Source organism: Agelaius tricolor, unplaced genomic scaffold (genome assembly GCF_023055355.1).
Source record: "Agelaius tricolor isolate 1412-34295 unplaced genomic scaffold, bAgeTri1.0.p SCAF_6, whole genome shotgun sequence".
NCBI lineage: Eukaryota > Metazoa > Chordata > Aves > Passeriformes > Icteridae > Agelaius > Agelaius tricolor.
In genome coordinates, this window is record NW_027269266.1 from 10,954,424 (window position 1) to 10,975,997 (window position 21,574).

The 21,574-nt window shown below is 40.7% G+C and overlaps 1 protein-coding gene across 1 annotated transcript; it reads right to left on the reverse strand.

The window, feature by feature from the left end:
- Positions 1 to 2,998: 2,998 nt before the first annotated feature.
- On the reverse strand, positions 2,999 to 13,308 carry GJD4 (gap junction protein delta 4). Its single transcript, XM_071428651.1, has 2 exons — positions 9,043 to 13,308; positions 2,999 to 6,321 (listed from the first exon to the last, which is right to left on the reverse strand). The coding sequence occupies exons 1-2, from the start codon at positions 9,104 to 9,106 to the stop codon at positions 5,135 to 5,137; spliced, it is 1,251 nt and encodes a 416-aa protein (XP_071284752.1). The 5' UTR covers positions 9,107 to 13,308; the 3' UTR covers positions 2,999 to 5,134.
- Positions 13,309 to 21,574: the final 8,266 nt, after the last annotated feature.

Sequence of the window (21,574 nt, forward strand, 5' to 3'; positions counted from 1 at the left end):
CTTATCCTGCCTTCTCTTAAAAAAAAAAAAAAAAAGCCTATCTTCAGTGCAAGGAAAAGGCAAGTCATCACAGGGGAAAATGCAAAATTTTATTCTGCTAGGTCAAAATCTCCTGTTTATTTCCATTATTATTATTTCTTTTCTAAAAGTAACATTTTCAGTGCCAGAAAATGCTGTGGTGCCTAAAGTCTCACTGGCAAAATAGATGTTACTCACATCGGAAAGCCAGAAATGAAGGAAATTACTTCTGATTGCTGAGCCCAAATCCCCCATCGTTCTTGAGAGCACCACATATAAACCTCAGTTTCTAACAACAGGCTCAAAATGCCCCATCATCCTCACTCAGTAAATTGTCCATCAGTGAAAGCTGTTCAGAGCTAATCCAGCACTCAGCATAACAGGGAGCCACAAACAGCATGAAGTGTTACCTGCAGACACTGAATTGGAGACTGCTCTCCACCTCCTGGCATTCCCACTGCTGTGGGAGCAGCACAGGGTTATAAAAGTGTTCTCAGACTTAGCACTGGCTGTGCACTCCCATGAATAAATTCCAGCTGTGGAGATGCCTGGGACCTCCTGCCTGCCAAAGCAAATGGAAGGAAACAGACAGTAAAGTGGGAGAAATCAGAAGCTAGGGAAGCAGATTGTGATTGCAATCTATCTACATGGACACTGGATAATTTGAACATTCTGATCAGATTTCTGCCTTGGTGAAATCATCTTTCAGAGCTGGCATTGCTGGGTACCACAGGCCAAGAGTTCATGCTAGGAGTGAGCAGTGACCATCTAATGTGCAGAACATTTTAACAACTCAATTACAATGTAAGACATTATGCTGTAAAATTACTTCTCTGTCAGTGGAGTCCATCAGGCTATTAAAAGCAGATCAAAAGACAGAAATTAAAGAACAGCCTTTTGAGCTATTCCACTGTCCTATTTTTTGAGATGTATTTCTTTATTGTCCTAAAATACTACAAGCAGTAACAATTTATCTGTTCTCCGTTGTAATCAGGACATTACAATAATATAATGCCCAATTAATATGCTCTTTAAGGATTTATTTCAGAAAGCTAATTGAAATAATGATGTATCATGTAAGGGCAGACAATAACTTGAAAGAATACATTGAGGATGTCTCTACACTGCTAACTTCAGATTTAATACTTATTCTGGGCTGAACTGAGATATTCATGGAGAACAACTGCTGCTGACAGGAAATTTTACATTCCCTAGACACCTGTCTACAATGTCTTTCACAAGAGAAGAGAGAGTCACAGCTTTCTGTTATACTGCTGAGAGTAAATCAAAGTGACCCAACCTAAAAAGTGCAAGAAGATGATAAAGTGATTATAATTGACTGAAACTTGGCTTCTAAACTAGTTTGGCTTTGACTTTGGTATTTAAAAATATATTACAAAACAAAACAAAAAATTGAAAAATATTTGTTTAGAGAAAAATATAAATATATTTTAGTTAGAGGCAACAAAATTGATGTTTTTTTTCTTTCAATCATGTTCATACTGCAGAAACTTCCAGTGATACTTGATTTTGCTGCATAAAAAACATGAAAATTCTGTGCCTCCAGCAGCCTACTAGATACTAATTTAGCAAGAGAATTCCTATTGAATTGCAATTGAAGATACTAAGAAAAAAACCGATTTTAAAGATATTTTATAATTTTCCAATAAAATTTTCACTCCTTGTGTGAAAACTATTTTATCCTAGGTTTTGTGATCTGTTCCAATTCTTTTATTTCCAGGGAGCTCAGCTCTTTCTGTATAATCTCATGGTCAGCTCCACATGAGGCCGGATGAGAAATGTATATATATGTGTGTGTATATATATATATAAAATCTTCTGTATTGTTCCATAAAGCCACCTCAGGGTGCAAATGACACCTGCACTTTGAGCACAAGACAAAGCTCCCTGAGTGCAGTTTGAGGAGAACTGTGCTTTCAACCCATCTTTGAAATGCTTTTCTGAAGTAGATAGGTTAAGAAATTATTTAAACATAATAAGAACCTTCTGTAACGTTTTTCTTAATATGCAATAATTTCTGTAAGGACTTACAAAACCAATACACGAGTTTAAAATATTAAATTCTTGTTTTAAGAGTAGAAAGCCTTGCTGCTTCTTTGCTTCACATCTATCAGTTCTTCTCTTACTCTAAGACATCTAGACATGTCTACAGCACCTCCACATTCAGTGACATTGAATACAAGGAGAAATTTGAGCTGATCTTTTTTTTTTTTCAAGCAGATCTTTTTTTGCTATTTTCTCCTCCCCACTCCCAACCATGACTTTTAATTTCATTGAGCTCTGGAAGTTCACAGCAGTTCAAACTTCCTTTACACTTCTTTCCTTGGTATTCTCTTGCTGGCAAATCAGCTGACCTTGCTGCATCTTTGTAATTAATAAATGTGACTTGGAGAAATAGTAGTAAAGGACTCTGAGTCATTGCCCTAGGAGCAGGTTGTTGATGCCAGAGGTTTCTATTCACTCCCCAAGGAAAATTCCATACCAAATTTTTCTCTTTTAATATGCAGTTTTTATAAAGACATCAAGTGCTTGTTACACTGACTGTGAATTATGCTCCAGTTGAGCCAAAGTCCCAAAATCAGCCAGGTTTGCACAGATGCAGCACAAGTCAAAGGCCACAGTCTCTGCAGACAAATGAAGACATCCACTAATTTCCCTTTCCATTTCAAACACTAAGAGGACCTTTACAATTTCAAACGAGACTCTTCAGCCATTAAAAAATGTCTAACCAGAGAGAAAAAATGAAACTGTGTCCAGCCACAAGGCATTTATTATTTTTCCTACCCTATTTATATCTCATGCTCTGGGATGTATGCAATAGGCTGAATCCACATTTGCTCCTTGCATTCCTTCTCACATCTGAGAAGATGCAATGAATCATAAAAGGTTTCATTGTTGCAAAGTTTTGTCATGGCATGTGTAATCAGCACAGACCCCATTAAAGAGGCTTTGGAGGACGAGAAGTTTAAATATTTAATGTTTTTCTGCCTATGATAAGTTTAATAATTAATGCTGCTTCTACCCTGGAAATGACAAATCACACAACAAGCATGCACAATAAAAGAAACAAACAGATCTAATGGAGAGGAAAACCTTACTTAGAAGGTAGTAATTAAAAATGCCCACAGCCTACCTCAGGATCCCAAAGTACTGTGGTTCCTGACTCAAAGAGCAGTTCTGTCTACCTATTAAGCCACCTAATTTTGGGAGAATGCAGAAGGGAAGGGATAATTGCTAATCTTTACCTTATACATGTGAGAAATAATACACAGGTGAGATGAGCCTGTCTTGCAGACTCCTGCACCCACAGGAGAGAAAAGGTAAACTGTGAAAGCTGCTGCTGTCCCTTCATGGCCTGCCCATGGGAGCCAGCCCTTGAGTTATTCCAGAACCTTGTTCCGTGCCTGCTCTAAACTGCATCATTGCACCAAGCAGGATCTACAAACACCAGTTCTTGACACCCCCAGAATAATTTGTTTTATAAGACACTACCACCAGCACATTTCTCTGGGTACATGATCCTCCACATCCACTCCCACTGGTGATCTGCAGATATGTGCAACCTTCAAACCCCACTGACTTGCAGCTAAAAGAAAATTCATCTCACACACTGCTGTGCTCTGGTGCTGGACCACGCTTATGCAAATGTGACAGAATTAACACTGAGGGAAGGCACAAAGTGTAATTGTAATAAAATCTTCTGTGATTCACTCAATTTAGACATGTTTTCAAATTATTAGCTTTATAAGTCTGTCAGACAAAGAGGGCGAGCACTTTGATATAGACATTGCCACTATATCCTTCTTCCAGGGTAGAAACCATTTTCCCTAAACCCAGGTCTGAGATAATCATATTGTGGGAGAAATAGGTGTATCTAGAAAGTGACTCATCTTACCTTTAGAGACCCCCAGAGCAGGTCAGGTGACTCATTCCCACCTCCTGAAACTGAGAGCCCTGTGTGACTATTTAAGGCTGAGAAGTAACACCCTGTGGAGGTGTCAGTGCAGCAGAGCACGAGCATTGCTGCTCAGACCCTGTCAAGCTGCTGGAGCACTCCCTGACACCCTTCTGGCTCACACCTCCTTGCTGTCTCCTGGGAAATTCCCAAGCACAGGACCATGCCCAACAGCTGATGTGGATGCAGCCACTCTGTTTTGGAGGTTGTTGTAGTTCATAAAACGGTTTAGGTTGGAAGGGACATTAAAGATCATTTAGTTCCACCATCCCTGCCATATGCAGAGACACTTTCCATGAAACCAGAGTGCTCAAAGATGCATCCAACCTGACCTTGAACACCTCCAAGTGTGGGACATCCACAGCTTCTCTGGGCAAACTCTTCCACTGACTTGCCACTATCAAATAATTTTTTTCTTTGCATCTAGTCTAAACCTACCCTATTTCAGTTTGAAGCAATTTCTCCTTGTCCTATCACTACATGCCCTTGTAGAAAGTCCCTCTCTGGCTTTCCTTCAGGCCCCTCTAGGTAGTGGAAGGTGTTACAGTTGAATATCTCAGGTGTGGTCAGATTGCAGCTGGCATCAGTGTCAGAGAAAGGAACTGCCCTGGCACTGCTAGCTGGGAGAGGGGTATTGCCTTAAAGTAATGAGATCCAGGGGTTTTTAATTAACACTTTGCTACAAAACAAGTGTTTTCATTTTATTCACTGTCTAGTCTTCTTCTTGAAAAATTCTCAAAGTGGGCTTTGAGAATTTAGTATGAGGAGATAAATTAGGCTTCTGAGAGTAGACAACCTATTTTTGCTAAGCTCAATCTTTTGCAATAAAACTAGGTTAGAGTAAACAAGTGTTCACACATACTCCTGGAAAACCAGGTTGATCACATCAGTGACAGTCCACAGCCTTTTGAAACCATCTACATGCAGAAAACCATAAAGATGTCACATTTTCTAAAGAACATGTCCCTTAACGTAATAACCTTGAACGTCTTATCCCAAGTTTTTGCTTCTTCTCCAATGGAGTCGAGTGTCTCTGCAGCATGACCACAGCCAAGGGATTCAGGTGAAACTCCCTGAAGCCTCTTCAGTGATGCAATGATTTGCCCTGCCAAGGTCACAATACAGTGCTCACTCTGGCTTCTATACCCATTCGGACTTTTTTGACCTCAGGCAGCTAGAGCTGCTATAATTTGATTGTTCATCAGGGCTTTTTAGCTCAGCTGAAGGGTAGAACCCTAAAAGCTTGCTCTGAACAACAGAGGAAGAAACTCCAAGGGGAGACTCCATCTGAGATCTCAAAGCCAGGGCAGTATCTTTAATGAGGTCTTGCTGAAGTCTGGGTCTCACTTGGCTGCAGGGAGTTCCTTGGTGGTCGCTGGCACACCAGGGCTCTTCAGAGCTCTGCTGCTTAACAGCAAGGTTTCCTGGCACACAGCAATTATTGCTGCTGCTGCTGAGGTTAGTGCTGGCACTTTGCTGGGAGACACCTCCAGGATGAAGAACAGCCTCTTCTTCCTCGCCAGGGAGCAGTGAGCAGGAGCCATCACTGATCTGACAGCTGTTGGCTGCTGGGCCATCCTCATTTTGAGGTGGAGAGGAGCTGCTGTGCTGGACTGGGGGAAGGTGTATCCTGCACTCCTTGTCTGTGCAGAGGTTTGCCAGCTGCTTGTTCTTTTGGTTCCTTGCTGTCGCTCTCCGAAGAGCACAGACAAGATCAGCAAGGCTGAGCAGGAAGGACAGACTGCTGACCCCCCAGATGAAAATCATCATGATGGATTTCTCAGTGGGCCTGGAGATGTAGCAGTCAACAGTGCTTGTGCAGGGTGAGTGGTAGCACGAAAAGCGGTCAGGAACAAAAAATCCAAAAAGAAAGTATTGCACAGCTGCAAAGGCAACCTCAAGTAGGGTTCTAACAAAAAGATGAATGGTATATGCCCCTGAAAAATTAAGGACACTTAGGTTGTCTGCACCACAATCTACTCTATTGACAACTGCACTTCTACAGAGCTGCTTCACTTCTTCGGGGCTTGATAAACCCTTGTTCCTCTTGCACCCGTGCACCAGACAGCGCATTCTGACAATGTGCACAGCCCCCTTGTGCAAAACATAAATGCTGAATGCAGCATAGGGCAGCAGGATAGACACAGTCTGAATGAGCCAGAACCTAAAGTGAGACACGGGGGAGAACAAGTCGTAGCAAACGTTGGAGCACCCTGGCTGCAGGGTGTTGCACACAAAGCGCTCCTGCTCATCCTGGTACAGGGGGTACCCTGCTAACACCACCACTGCCAGGCGCAGCAGGATCATCAGCACCAGCCAGAGCTTCCCTAAAGAGAAGGAAAGGCAAGAGAGTCAGGTCCTGAGAAGGAAGGCAGGTCATGCACTGATGCTCTTTCTATACATGAGGTATTTGAAGAAATAATCTCCCCATTTACTAGCTCCTTTTTTTTTTCTTAACTGTGACTGAAAATCCAGTGAAAATGTGTAGCTTACATATTCCATAATCTTCATCTAGACTCAACAATGTAGGAGCCAAACATAGAATAAGCAATACCAACAGAAACCTAATGAAAACACTCTGATAAAAAGAGATCAAAACTGACTAAATAATCCACCTCACTCACAGTTTTTCCTTGTTGTTGAGTTCCCGCACCTGAATATTGTCCTATTTCAACAACAGGACAAAATTCAAGTTCAGGTAACACAGTATGAGACTCATCTAGACAGAAAAGATTGCTCCATGACATAGTATTTGTTCTTGGTCTGGGCTATGACATTGTATGTAAAGTTTACTTTGGCCAACAAAATCTTTGTTGTGTTTAGAATGGTATTTACTAGCAAGCTATCAATTAGTTATTATTTTTATTATTAGGAATTTTATGCAAAGTGTTCTACAAATGTACATTTGTGCACCCCAGACATTTCTCTCTGTTGCTTCTCTGGTTGCCCTGTCTTGGCCATGATTTCTGACCTTTGCCTCTGTGAGCAGCTTTTCTCCAATCAGACATAAAGTTCCCTTCTCTCAAACTACTCTATGATTATATGAAATTCTAAAACCTTTTTCTGGTCAGGATGGGAAGGCTTGAAGATAGAACCATTCTGTTGTCAAAAGTTAAAAATGCATTCTGTACAAACACATATTCAACATCTGGAGTTCAGTTTAGCATTTGAATTTCTCACATTGCCTTTTGAATCCCATCACCAATTCCCTATATAGTTTTAAAAAGTAATTTAATAATCCCCTACAAAAAAAAAGAGGAAAAAACCTCTTTGAAAACAAAAAGAGGGGGAAAAAACAGAATTAAAGAATTATAAGATTAATTCTGCTTTAAAGTATTTCTAAGACATGAATTGTAAACACAAGTAGAGAAAGAGCAAGACTCAGTGACTAAAGCAGTATATTATACAGACTTAATGGCTGAGAAACGTACTGAAAAGCTCAAGTCATTAATAGTGAATGCCCATCTCACATGCACATAAGGTTTTGTGTGCAATCTGTAAAATAGCACCAATACACACTATAAAGGCTTTTAAAAAAACATGTCACAAAGCATTTTTCTATAAACTATAAAACTATTTATGGGTGTTCCCTTGGAGCATTTTCTTCTATATTTCCCATAAGGCTATTTCCCAGTAGTTGGTGTGAATTTAAAATATTCAAATATTTCCACAACATTGTGTGATACCTGTTACTGTACTGAACATACAGCTCAAGTGCCCTCTAAAAACCATTTGTGGCCACTAGACTGATTATGGGCTAGAACAGTAAAACTGCACTGTGTTGTGAAAAAATGTGAAGAATATCTAAGGTTGATGAGAGATCATCAGAGAAACAGCTGCTCCTGGCAAAATAATATATTATCCAACCATAAATAAATTGAAGCCTTTCCATTTTATCTTTAATCACCTGGGTTGTAGTGGTGGTTTTGCTGTGTTTCCAGCTGCCTGTGTTTGCTGGCAGCCTGTACTGTTACTCACTTTTTGACAGTGGGTCAATAGGAAACACAAGCTCTACAGAATCTGTCATCTTTAGCAAACCATGTTTCATCCCTTGGTAACATTTTTTTCCCTGCGAGGACCTCAAAGTGTTTGAAGCTCATTAGTTAATTAGGCTCAAAATACTACATGCTATTTCACTATCAATTTTTAATTTGAACATGTACAATGGGGAGTACTGCTTAAGAAAAATCAATGGCTCCTTAGGAAGTAGTTTAGTGTGACATACATTTGAGAGATAACCCCTCCATGCATCCCTGTCCCTAAAGACCCAATCTTGATTTAACACACAAGAACAAGCCTCTCCAGCAGCCCTGCTGGGGCTCAGCTGGATGCTCCCTGCAGTGCACAGCATAAACTACAGCAACTGCTGCAGGCAAAGAGTCTTTAAAGGGCGCTTGAAAGTTTTCCTCTGGCTCACACTTTGTTCAAAGTAGCCCATGAAAGAGGAACAGAATCTTCTTTAAATTACATAGGTGAAAAAAACCCCACAGTAAACAGCTAGCAAAGGAAAAGACGGTGGCATTTTGTTTGGGTTCGCTTTTTTTTTAAATGCATATGATCCTTATTTGTTTACAAAAATAAAGAAGAAAAGCAATAATTAACCACAATGGTAGTAAACACAGACTTCCTCCTGTAAAAGAGAGTGGGTCTTCTGTCCTCTTCTTTAACTTTTTTAATTTGTTACTAAAGCTACTGCATACATTCTACCATCCACTTTAGGTGGTATAAGTTCAGCATTACTTCTGTGTGTTTTTACCATGATCCCTTCTCCCACCTGACAAGGAGCCCTGTCATCAAGACCCAAATGTGAAAACCTTGCCAGAATATTTTATGCAATGTTCAGGAAAAAACTATCCAAGAAAGAGAAGTAATCTGTTTAACAAGAAAATAAATACATTAATCTATTCTATCAGGTATCAAGGAAACAACTTAGTGTAGAGGTCACAGAACCACAGCCTGAAGTTAAAGTTGATTGTCAGTAGAGCAGTTGGGTGGCGTCAGGATATGAAGCAGCAAAAGAAAGAGGAAAGCTCTTTTAAAGTACTTACCTACAATAGTCACATTATAGTTGAGTGTGACTATCAAAAATCCCAGTGAGTCCCAGTGCTCCATGTTTGAACAGGCTCAAAACACTTCCAGCTCCTGATGTCCAAATGGTTTTGTCATTTCCAAAGGAGATTAGACCTGGACAGGGAAGAGGGGGGTAAAAAAAGGGAAGAAAAATAAAAAAGGAAGGAATTTTTGCTGAGGGTCAAGGACAGAAATCAGGAACTCAGCCAAAATAATGGGTTGATAAAGGATTATTTTGATGATTTGAACAGGAATGTTAGTTTTGAATGTTGATCCTCTTCAGGCTTTAACACATTGTCTTACAAAAGCTCTAGCTTGTCAGATCCAATTGCTCCTACCTCCATGTGGATCCTCTGTCCAGGCAACTGCAAGTGGACAAGCAACAACAGGAGTGATCTCTGCCATTGTAGACTATTCTTACCCTCCCGGGGCATACCAGCCTCCTGGCATTGCTGAGATACTTCAGTGCTGAAGGACAGGGAGAGAGGAAAAAATAGCATAGACCAGGAAATAACAGAGACCTCTGTCTCCCCACAAGAATTGCAGATGAATTAGAGAAGGAAAGGGGATAGAAAAGGATGAGCATCTCTGTGTTTGAAAGGCAACTTCAGTTCAGGTCACTGGAAGCTATTCCATTGAAATTTCCCCAAACCACTTGGTTTTTAAATCAAAACCTCCTTGACAGAACACCATGGCCCTGTCAATCACAGCCATACCAAACTCTCCTCTGTGTCCTGAGCCAGCCAGCAGGCTGAGCCTCCCTGCAGGCAAGAGGAAAAACAGGGGAAGCTTTAAAAAATAAAAATCCTAATGGTGGGGCTGCTTTTCAAGATGCCGCAAGTCACTTATTTTTAATTTATATCAGTCCTTTCAGCTGAAACGGCTTGGTACTTCACTCAAACCACCACCTTGGTACTTCACTCAAACTGCTTGGAGATAACTCAAAAGATCTTAAAGGTGATTGACCATCATTCTCACACCCAGCAGCCCCTCAGCAGTGGTGGAGGGAGCTCCTACTTGGAGCAGAACGCCCATGGGCTCAGCAAGAAGCAACTGCACAGCGTGTCCTGGACATGGTGCCACTGTGCTGCACCCCAGGAAAAAGCAGGGGTGAAAATCAGACTCTCAGCTTTTTGTTCCTTGCCTCACTTTTCACCCTGGTTACCTTGGGGAAAATAATCTACCACCATATTCCAGCCACTGTTCCACCAGATTTGGGATGTTGCTCTGTCCCTTTTAACCTGGGCTGTGGTAAGGATGAACATATTGTAAAATCTTAGTCAGGAAACAGTAACAATCCCTGCAAAAGCAGCTGAAGGAGGAGTCTGTGTGTGATATAGCAAGGGAGAAAAGTGATTTCCTGACACCTGTGGGGTGCCAACAGCCCAGGCACAGCTGGGCACTGCAGCCCTGCTTGTGTGCTTCGGCCCAGGACTGCTCTGGGGGAGCTCAGAGGGAGCTGCATAGAGATACTGCATGACCTGGGGGCTGAGCTACACATCTGAGCACATCTTACCTCAGTAAAACTGATAGTTTCATCAAGTAAAATATACCTGCTCAAAGACTTTCTCCCCAGCTCTCTGCTCACAGGTTTTGCAATGCCTTGGCAGAACACACTGAGCATCCTCTCTGCAGTAAGCACCGTCCTAAGGAAACCCTAAAAGTGAGGTTTGAAAAGATGGCCCTTCAAAACCCTTTGTCTGTTATCTGTGCAAAAAGATTTTTAATTGCAGTGGTAAACACAGAAATTTTATTGGTTCCAGAATTTAGTTAGGTAAAATATTTTCCAAACTGCCACTTCTGTTATCAAGTTTTAGTCATGGTTTGTGATGATGGTTTTAGCTTCATTTACTTACACACAAATTTTCAACCAGAGATGAGTGTGTGTGAGAAGTAAGGGAAGGAAGGAAAGCTGGAGAAAGTCAATAGAGAAAAGATGCAAACAGCCAAGATATGAATTATGCTGAGGTCTGAAGGTATTCCTGGTTAAACACCCTTTGTCAAAAATAAAGTCAGGAATGCCAAGACGGTGGCAGGATATGAATGCTCAGCAGCTGCATGCACACAATAGGCTATAAATTGTCTCTGTCAATATTGTTGGTTAAAATATCCTTGCTTGTGGTTGCTGTGAGACCTCTACCATTTGTGGAAGAGGGATAACAGCTAGGAATTTAAGCCCCCAGATTGTTGCCTGAGGAACTATACCAGGCAACAACATCTGATCCCACAGCATGGATGCACTGAGATAGGATGGCCCATTTTTTTCTAAAAGAAAGCAGGCACCCTCCTGTCACAGTGCAGCTTAGCTTAGGTCAGAAAGCTTGAATTACATTTTAGCTTTTTCAGACAACTTTAGTTTTTTTTAATTTTAGCTTTTCTAGACAGCTCATATCTCACTTGAATCCAGTGCTTCTCCTTTCTGTGGGGTGTTCTCTTCCCAAGCCTCTGCCATCAATCCCCATTGGCTCCAGTCTGTGGTGGTTGTTATAAAATGTTTGGTCTCCACAGACCCACAGTGCTGAGCAAAGGGATGAGGAAACTAAAGCCCATCTTTCAGGGCAGGGTTCCCACCTGAAGATTTTCCACATCATAGCTGAAGATATTCACGACAAAATCCCCCTCATTTATTTGTTATCTTTAGCTGTTCCCTGTATTGCCTGTTGGCCTGTAAGGACTATAGAGAAGTAGGGAGAGCAGATTATAGACAGGGCCCCAGCTCTGCAGTGCCACCAGTGGGTTTGGCAGCACCATTTCCCACACCAGAGGATGGGCACAGACTTCACACACACTCCCGGTCTAGAATACCAAAACAACTCTTCCTAAACGTAAAAAACTCTCAAATCTGTGCACTAGCACTGCATTCTAGTCAAAAAGAAAGGCAGGTAGAAAAAACTGACATGGTATTGGGTAAAGATGAACTTGGAAACCCAGCAGTACCTCATCACATCTTGTTTTAGGAAGGGCCCTAAAAGCCACTGGAAAGCTTTCAGAGACAAACAGTGAAACAGAAGAAGACACACTTTATCTATTTTAAAATTTACAACTGTTGTCCACATTTATAACCCCTTATCATAGGTCTAGGGCTTGATCCTGCAAAACCACACAGATTCCATCACTGTGAGAGACCCACTGAAACATTTTGAAGTACTGGAACTGCATCTCACTGCAGTGTGGACCTGTGCCACATCCCAGGCTTAGACCTGGGTTACTTCACAGAGCAAAGACACTGCAGCTGGTCCTTGGCTCAGAATGACATCCAGAGGTAAAACTGAGTTTGCTTGAAGCCACTTCAGGATCAAATCTGTCACCTGAATGGTGCCACAATCTACATCACACATCAAAAAAGTTCCCAGAAAATAAAGGCCTTCCTCTGGCCCAGCAAATCCCAAACCCACCTGTCTTACCCAGTCAAGACCTACACAAATGACACTGAAGTGAGAGTTACTAAGGGAGACTGCACCCTACCCCACACCTGGCAATGAAGGAACATCCCTCTACCAATTTAATTAATGTTAAGGCAAAATAGGTCAGCATAGCAGCTTCCCTAATAGACTAAATGCCAAAGTGATCTAGCATTTTAGTCCAGGGCCTTTGGTATATCATAATTTAAGAAAGAAAAAACACAGATGCCTATTTTAAAGTCTAAGTAAAAAAATTACTTAGAATTTTTAGTTAGCAAAAATTATGTGTTAGTGATGATTCTTGCAGTAAATCTGGCTCTTCTGAAGGTGATTTCTGAATGGAGGGAGAGGAGGAATCTATTTGGAAGGGACAGTAAACATTAAAAGACAATTTATCTTGATGGCCTCATTTTAAAAATTGTGAAATACAGCAGAAGGGGGAGAGAAAGAAACAAGCTAGCCATGAAGAACAATAGCAAGTTAGTAGGAAAAGCTGTCCTGAACAAATGCTCTATTTAAGACACATGTACACACATGTATGTAAACCTTCACAGCACTCACAGAGCCAGGAGCCAGCACAGCAGGGAGAGCCCTTTGCTTTACACAGGCACATCCAGCACTGCACACTTGGCATTTCCTGGGTGTTGCTGCTGCTGTTTGAAAGGAGCCTGTGCCCAGAACAGCCACCATAGCTACTCAGACATGGAGAAGGCAAGGCAACCACAGCTCCAGCTTTTGGGCTACAGAGCCTACACACGCTGAGGTAGGGGAGCAGTGAATGTTTTCCATCATTAAGTATTCCATGGGGAGCTTAAACAATGTGCTCCTGTTCCCCACTGCTCAGCCTGTAACTCATCAGCCCCCAGAAGCAGCAGAGTTGAGTGCAAAGAAAGGAAACTTCCAACAAATGCTCCTCCCTCTTCCCCATCCCTTCCTGCCTTCCATTCCCAGGGAGGAGCTGCATGCACACATGCTCAAATGTACATAAATGCCAATGCATGTGTGTCTAAAACAGCCCAGAAGGACACCCAGAACTGTGAAGTTCAGCTCATGTTCATTGGATTCAACCTTGCTGACTTCCACACCAGCTCTGTCCTCTTGGACACCTAAGCCTGGTGCCTCAGTTCCTTGCATGCGTTGTTTTATCTCACTGTTCCTCTACTAATTTAGTAAACCTAAAAGAAGAGTGTGTTCTACTGCATGCTCTTAAGGATTTAGACCATTCTCCCACATTGTCTCAGAGTCCCTTATTCTAAATGCTTGAATATTCAGAATTTGTATTTCTAAAGGGAACCTGCTTCTAAGAGGATGACAAATGGAAAAAGCAGCTCTTCTTCAGACTTTGGTTCAGAGACTTCACAGCTACTCAGCCAAGAATTTTGAACACTTCAAGACAGAGATGAAGGAAAATTAAGTAATGGAAAATATATTCTCATTCAGGAGCTCAGGGCCAATTTCTGCAAAAGTATTTAATTTACTAAGTAGTAAAAGAACAAAATGAGTACACTGCATTTTCAAAAGCACATTATTAGTACCTGCTTAACTCCCACTGAAATTGGTAGCTACATGAGCAGATGACATTATTACTGAAATTTACTCTGCTGTAACACACACACAAAAAAATCTTGTATAAGAGAGATTCTAGCTCCTTTTTAAGTTTTGCACTTCACATTTAACACTGAGTTTTACAGTTTCCTTTCTTTACAGTACCAAAAACAGAACTGAAGATTTGGAATGTTTAAGGATCTTGTATTTTATGATGAAGCAGGTGATTTCATGTTTTATTAGTGCCCAACATCCAGCACTACTAAGGGGTTCTTCCCTCAAGCAGGTCCACACCTAGCAATGGTCAGGCAGGCAAAAGCATGGTGAGCTGATAGCATGGAAATTTAAATAAGGAAAAGGCCCTAGGTAATTGAAAAACATATTTCATAATAAACAGAAGACTGCAAGAAATCTTTGGGTCACCATGTTTTAAATTTAATACTGGGTTTCTAAGCGTGAATATTGCTAGAGCTGTGAAGGGCAAATATCCCTGTTTGCACCATGCACAACAAAAGAGGTTACTGTGCTGGCTCTGGGTTTCAGTAAATAAATCTGTCATCTTAGATTTAACATACAGGCAGCCACTGTGCATTTAAAATAAGAGTTCTTTACACCTTCTTGTATTTCATGGCTGATCACTTTAAGAAACAAACCCTTTACTGTTGTCTCTGTTATTGAACACTGACACTGCTTTTTCTTTCACCATGGACAGATGCACTGGAACCCTGTGGTCATTAAATCAAGCACAGGGGGAAAGGCTGAATGAAAGAAGGAAGCTGAAAGGAGAAAAGAGATTTTCCCCCTCTAATTCACATACAACTTAAACTTCAGGAACTGCTGCAGGCAGTACCAACTGTGGATTTTTTCTAATGCATGAAGAAATGTCATTTTGAAGTCAAATTCATTCTTATGCAGAAGTCAAAAAGTACATTGTATTAAATCTCATCTTTGTCTTGAAAATATGGCTTGAAATAAATAAAAGCTGTATCCTGTGCATAATAAAATCCTTATCCAGAAGAGTACTTCTGTCTAAAAAGAATGTGTACATCTATCATACTGCTTCAGAATGAGAAATTTTGATATTCAACTGAGTTTAATGAAAAATGAAGGGAAAAAATCTAATACTCCTCATAGTTGCTACTCACACCTTACTAGACAAAAGAATTATTAGATTTCTTGCATCAATATCAGGATGTACAATTTATGTATGTACATCTGGCCATTTAAAGGACAATAAGAAACTCAGTTTTTGCACTTCACCTTTATGACATGCACATCACCTTATGGTTTTATGAGGTTTGTTTTGACCTTAAACTGTGACCTGCTAATAGTCTGTAAGTTTAAGTCTAGTGTGGCCTTGTAAAAAGTCATTTAAACAAAACTCAGATAGGTCAACCTCCACAACATTTGGAAAAATTACCCCAAATTTTTATTTCAGGATTTGAATTTGCCCTCCACCCCAAACCTTTGCTTTACAATACAGTCCTACCATGCCAGTTGCCTACAGTTTCCATGGTTTTTCCTTTGTTTTCTTCCAAGGGCCATCTTAATAATCATTGCTAGTGTACTCAACGCATACTGGGCAGTACACAAGGAATTTCCTCGTTAAACTGCAATAGTATTTACATTCTATGTATTCTAACAACCAGGATTTTTTGTTTTAAAGAGAAAAGCATCATAAAATGCAGCTTGATAGCTCAGTCCATTGATAGGAGTTCAATATTCAACTGTCATGCATTCCTTTGAAAATTCCTACCACAACATCAAAAGGGTAACAAGAACCCTGAAGGATTTATTCCAATGTCTTAGAGAGCAAAGGAGAACAGACAGGAATGATCAAGAGTGGATTTCCCCACAGGACCCATGCCCAAGGCAGGCTGGGAACACACAGCACTGCTCCCTACCTTGGAGCAGCTCCCAGTGTTGTCCAGAGGCAGGGAAATCTCACATGATGGATAAATAAGTGCACTGGCAAACATCCTGCTGGGGCCAAAGCAGAGAGCAACAAGATTTTGCTAGGAAGGTAAAACACAGCAGAAATGGGGAAGTGTCACAGCACAAGCCACAGCACATGTCCCAAACAAGGCAGCCACAATACAGAGAGGGTCACCATACAACTCCAGAAAGCTCCAACCCACACACAGTAACACCTTACCTCTTCAGAGGGCTTCAGGTGTCTGCTCTTCTTGTTCTTTATCCCAATCTTTTCCACCCCCCATGTTGATGCCTTGCACCTGTGTGCCCCCTGTTCCTTTGGTGGTTGCTCAGTGCCCCTGGGCACTCCATGGCTCCTTGCTGTCAGTGCTGCTCACCTGCTGCTGCTCACAGCTGTGCCCATTGGGGATGGGGCTCAGCTGCAGCCCACCCACCACAAACTGTGTGCCTAGAGGGAAGAACACCAATTTATGTCCTGTTTTTAAATTATAGTCTGACAGTCTATTTTCCATAAAGGAGCAGGGATTACTGCTTATGCCCCATTTACTTACCCATCCTTTGCACAGCAACTCAGCCTCTCGGTTTACTGTGCCCTGCACAAACACAGAATAAGCCACCTCCCATTTCTACATTCGCTCTTCCTAAGCTTTTTTCCAAAGGTGGTTCCCCCCCAGAACTGAGAAATATTTCCAGCCAACCTCCTTTGCCTCAGCAAAACCTTTCAGAGCACCTGAGCAAAGTGATTGTGTCACTCCAAGATATCAAACAGCTTCCACTGAAAACTCTTGCAGTACCAGTAACAGAAACAAAATTTTATTACTACAGCAAGGCACAAACACAGCACAAGAAGACAAAACAGGGCCATTAGCTCAATCTTTCTGCCTCCTCTGCATTTTGACAGATACTTTGCCATTTCAATCGAATCGACAAAATTGCTACCAATTACTGTGTTCCTGACACTATTAAAAACTGCATTAGTTCTTTGAATAATAATAAACAGAAGACTGCAAGCCCACTGGTGTGGGCTGAGCACTGGCAAACCCAGGACAACTGGCCACAGATATTTATGGATATATTCCCCTGTGAGCTGTATTGTGCCTCCTAACTGCTGTTACTATTTCAGTTTTTCCTCTTTTTTCCCCCTGCATTTTTTACATTTTGCTGCTTTCTCTTTTGACTACCTTCACTTCCCTTCCTGAGGAAAAAATATTTAGGCCATCAAAAAGCTCATAGGAAGAATCTCAAAGAGAAGTTGTTTAAGTACATTAACCCACACAAATTTGCCAATGATGTTTTCATTTCTGGAGAATCAACCCAATAAATTGCCAAACAGAATCATGGTACATGATATATATGATATATCTGCATTCCTGAATAAATTGTGTTATTTTATGCACATGACAAAGGAAGTTATTTTGTATTTATGTATATATAAGATGATTGACCTTTCTTTCAATGGCCACATTCATTTATATGCAAAAAATAGACTTTAGAAGGTCTTACATCTTTGAAATTTAGCATGAGTGCTTCAGGACATGCTTAAAATGCATTCCCCCACAGTAATTATGTGGTTTCTCACATAGAAAGAATCAGAAGGATAAAGTTTTTCACTTTAATGTTACAGCTACTTGTGTATGGACTAATTCTCTCCTTAGAGGTTTGTGTCAGAATCCCCCAGACCACTGTTTCTAATCTGCAGGGATTCCTGTCCCAGGTTGTGATGCTCAGATAGGCAAAAGCAATTTTCAGTTCAAGTAATGTGGTCCCCTAGCATTCCTTCCTGCCTTCAGCAATTATATGATTCATCCCTCAGGTTTAGAGGTTTCAGCTCTTCTAATGTTGATAAAGTAACCCAAAGTCACTCAGCTGAGTGCCCTGCTCTCAGGGCAGGTGTTGCTACACAAATGATGAGGTTTCCATCTTGCCTGGCCACTGATTTAATGCACAAACCTCACTAAAGACAGTGCTGAAGAATGTGCAGGTAAACCAACAAAACCAGGTCAGACTGGAAGGGACCCTGAGCAACCTGGGCTGGTGGAAGATGTCCCTGCCCATGGCAGGGGGGTTGGAGCAAGGTGATCTTTGAGGTTCCTTTTAACCCAAATCATTCTAGGATGGCCACCAATCATCTGTGTAACCTGACACTAAGAGAGGCATTGCTGCTCATGCAAATATCACTTATTGAGCAGGGAGGAGGCCCAGCCAGGTGAGTTTAAAACTGCCAGGAGCTCTGCCAGCAGGCAGGTGCCAGACACTGGCACAGCCCACAGTGACAGGGACAGCACAGGGGGAGGCCAGGAAGATGCAGAGGCTGATGAATGAGATCCATGCAGGGAAAAACAGCTGCAAATCTGTGTTAGGTGAGATGCACTGGGGCTGCCCAGTCATACTGGCCCAATTTCACTTCCCTGTGTCCCAAACACACACACTTAACAGCACAAACTAGTGCAGACCCACAGAATTCAATAATTTCAAAGCCCAGAGTGGCAGCTCAGGCTTGTGGCTGCATGGATGAGGATAAGGAACCTGTGAGCTGGGAAGCCTGAGCTCCTCACCTCAGCACCTCAGACTGGTGCTGACTCAGCCCAAGGGCACTTATCCATTGCCCCAAGAGATCCTCTTCCCCCACCCTCCTGTATCACCCACCATTTTATGCTGCATTTCAGCCTGATTTCCCCAGAAATGCACCTCAGGTTTTAAAGGGTTGAGGGGGTTGTGACTTTCTGTTCAAATCCTGAGAAAATCAGGAGAACACAGGGCATTTGGCAACAGATGCTGAAGCTGTTTCCAGGGACACTGCATTAAGAAATAAAGCTGAGGGAGATAGATACTAGAGTCTGCTCTATTTTTTTTCTCAAATTGTTAGAAATCAAAGCTACAGATTTCTTTTGTTCTCTGTACTTCTGGTCCTCTGAAGCTCTCAGTTTATACTGAAAGTATTAGAAATCTGTAAAATTTCTTACAAATACTGAAAAATGTATTGTTAATATATAATAATATAATATAATAATATAATATATTATATATATTATATATTTCATATTATATTTTAATATTACATATTCTTATATTATATATTCTTATATTATATAATGTATTATATATAATATATGTAATATAATATTATATTATTATATGTTTATTATAACATTTATTATATGTTATAATATATACTATATATAATATTATATATTATATAATATTACATTATTATTATATGATTATTATATTATATATATTAATATATATAATATATTGTTAATATAATATATATAATGCATTGTTCATGTAATAGGATGAAGTGGACAGGGCAAAAATCTGCAATCTTGTATCACTGGATTTACCTATTCTTAGTAAGTCAAAGATAAATGCATTCCTAAGGGGGCAAACAACAGGTTCAAATAACATTTTAAATAATTGCCTTTTCTATTAACAACTGCCATAGAAATTCCTTATCTAATGCAATTAGAACCAAAAATAAATGTTCACATGCATACATGTACTGACTTGTCAAGGAAAAGCTCAAATCTGAAATTATAAAGAAAAATCTGAAACAGAAAAATTAAGATGCTTAAGATATTTTGGAGAAAACTTATTGCTTGCCCTGGTTCTTTTTTCTAAGAGAAAATTATTTTAGAAAAGGTTAAGGGAAAATGTCACAGCTGGGAATCAGATGTCTGAGCAAACAATTTCAGCTAACACATGGTTCAGCTATTGCACACTTTAAGGGGCAGAACAACTTTGTTCTGCCACATGCCAGCAAAACAGAGCAGAACAAAAAAGCCTTTCTGATGTACCACAATGACAGGCCACCACAGAAAAGCAACAATTTCATAGTCTAGATTTCTCCCAGGTCAGAAACACCGACAATGTTCTCACTGAGATCCATGATTAAATGGGCAAGCAGAAGAATCAGGCCAGTCCTTCGATCACTGGAGCTCGGTGTCAGGGTGACATGACCACAATTTCTCTCAAGTCAGTACTGTCACTTTATGCTTTGAAGCATTTATTTCTGTTCAGCTGAAGGAACCATTGATCCAAAGCCTTGAATCAGGCAGATCTGGAAGATCACCTTACCTGACATTCAAAATTATCAATATACACCCAACTATTTTCCTGGGTTAAAAGAATCATTCCTCCAGAGGACAGATTTAGAACAGGTGCCCTACAAAGCACTGGAAGAGAACACATTCAGACTGTGGACTCATTCCCATTGCAGAGTGTAAGGTACGTACCTGCTGGCAGTAGGAAGTTAAATATTTAATATTACAAATGCTGGTGGTGATTTACACATTTAAACCATTCTTACTTTTGTAAAAAGCAATGATGCAAGTTGGAAGATAATTTGCCATCTCTGTTCAAAACTCTGCTGTGCAAAACTACTGTAAGTACAAAGGACTTGTTATTACCAGGGGACGGGGGTGGGAGGTTGTTCTCCACAATTCTTCTCACCTTCCCAACCTGTGACTTCAGAATTGGGACTGTCAGTTGTCACAAGCAGGAGACTCTCATTATTTAATGCTCATACTGATGAAGCCCCACAGCAACATCAGGTTACCCTCTGCACCTTTTGTTCTTAACAGGAACTCTTACTACTTTTTTTATTTTAACTTTTTTTTGTAAAGTCTACTTTCACATATTACTGATTATATTCTAATAATTAACAATGTGTACTAAGCTTTTGCCTACAAAGGACCACCTTGTACTAAAATGCCATAAAAGAAAAAGGATGTTACTGTGGAAGTAAGGGGACCACCAATACTTTCCAAACACTGAAATAACGTACCAACATCAAGCTAGTTCTGCCTTTCTAACCCTTGATGTTCAAGATTATTTGGTGTATGTATTTTACATGTTCTTCTGTACCATTTTGCTCAGTACAGCCTGGTCTTCCTCCTCCCCAGATCAATGAAAAACACTCTGTACATCCTGTCCCATTGAATAATCCTTTAAACTCTTTGCCCAAGAGCTTTAACACCATCACACCTCTCAAAGTATCATCAATGCTTTTTGGTATTGACAGCATAGAAAGTACAAATACCTTTCTCCATCTTTATTTCCTGGATTATTTTAAAAATATACACACTGAATTGTGCCTTATAGCCCTTCTAGCACACCAATCCCCCCATCTTTTTGGCCTCTCCTTTTTCTACAGCAGAATGCTTCATTTGCCTGAAATACATGAAAGAGAAGTATGTGGCCACAGGATGATCTGTATTGTTTAAATATAAGACAGCAAGGGTATCACAGCTGCCAGTTCCCAAGATACTGTTTCCATGGAGAATAATTTATATTAACATCTAAACTACAGGGGCATGAAAACCCAGAGCAGTGAAGCAAGGAAACCTACAGCCAAGAGAAGAATTAGCTCTATACTTAAGTGTGCTGTGAAATCTCTTCCATGAAGGTGATATCTTACTCTTAATGCCTGTTTAGAGAAGCCCTCATGTCACATGAGTAAGTCTTCATCTGCTTTTTGAGGATTCACTTCACTGCCAGTGAATTCAAAGGGGGGGCAGTGCTAGTTCCAGAGATTTTCCAGCTTCAAAGTTTTACTGCATTAGTTACCACAGCATCCCAGTCTATGTGTCAGAGATGGAAGGAAAAAAGGTCTAAAACTAAATCAGGA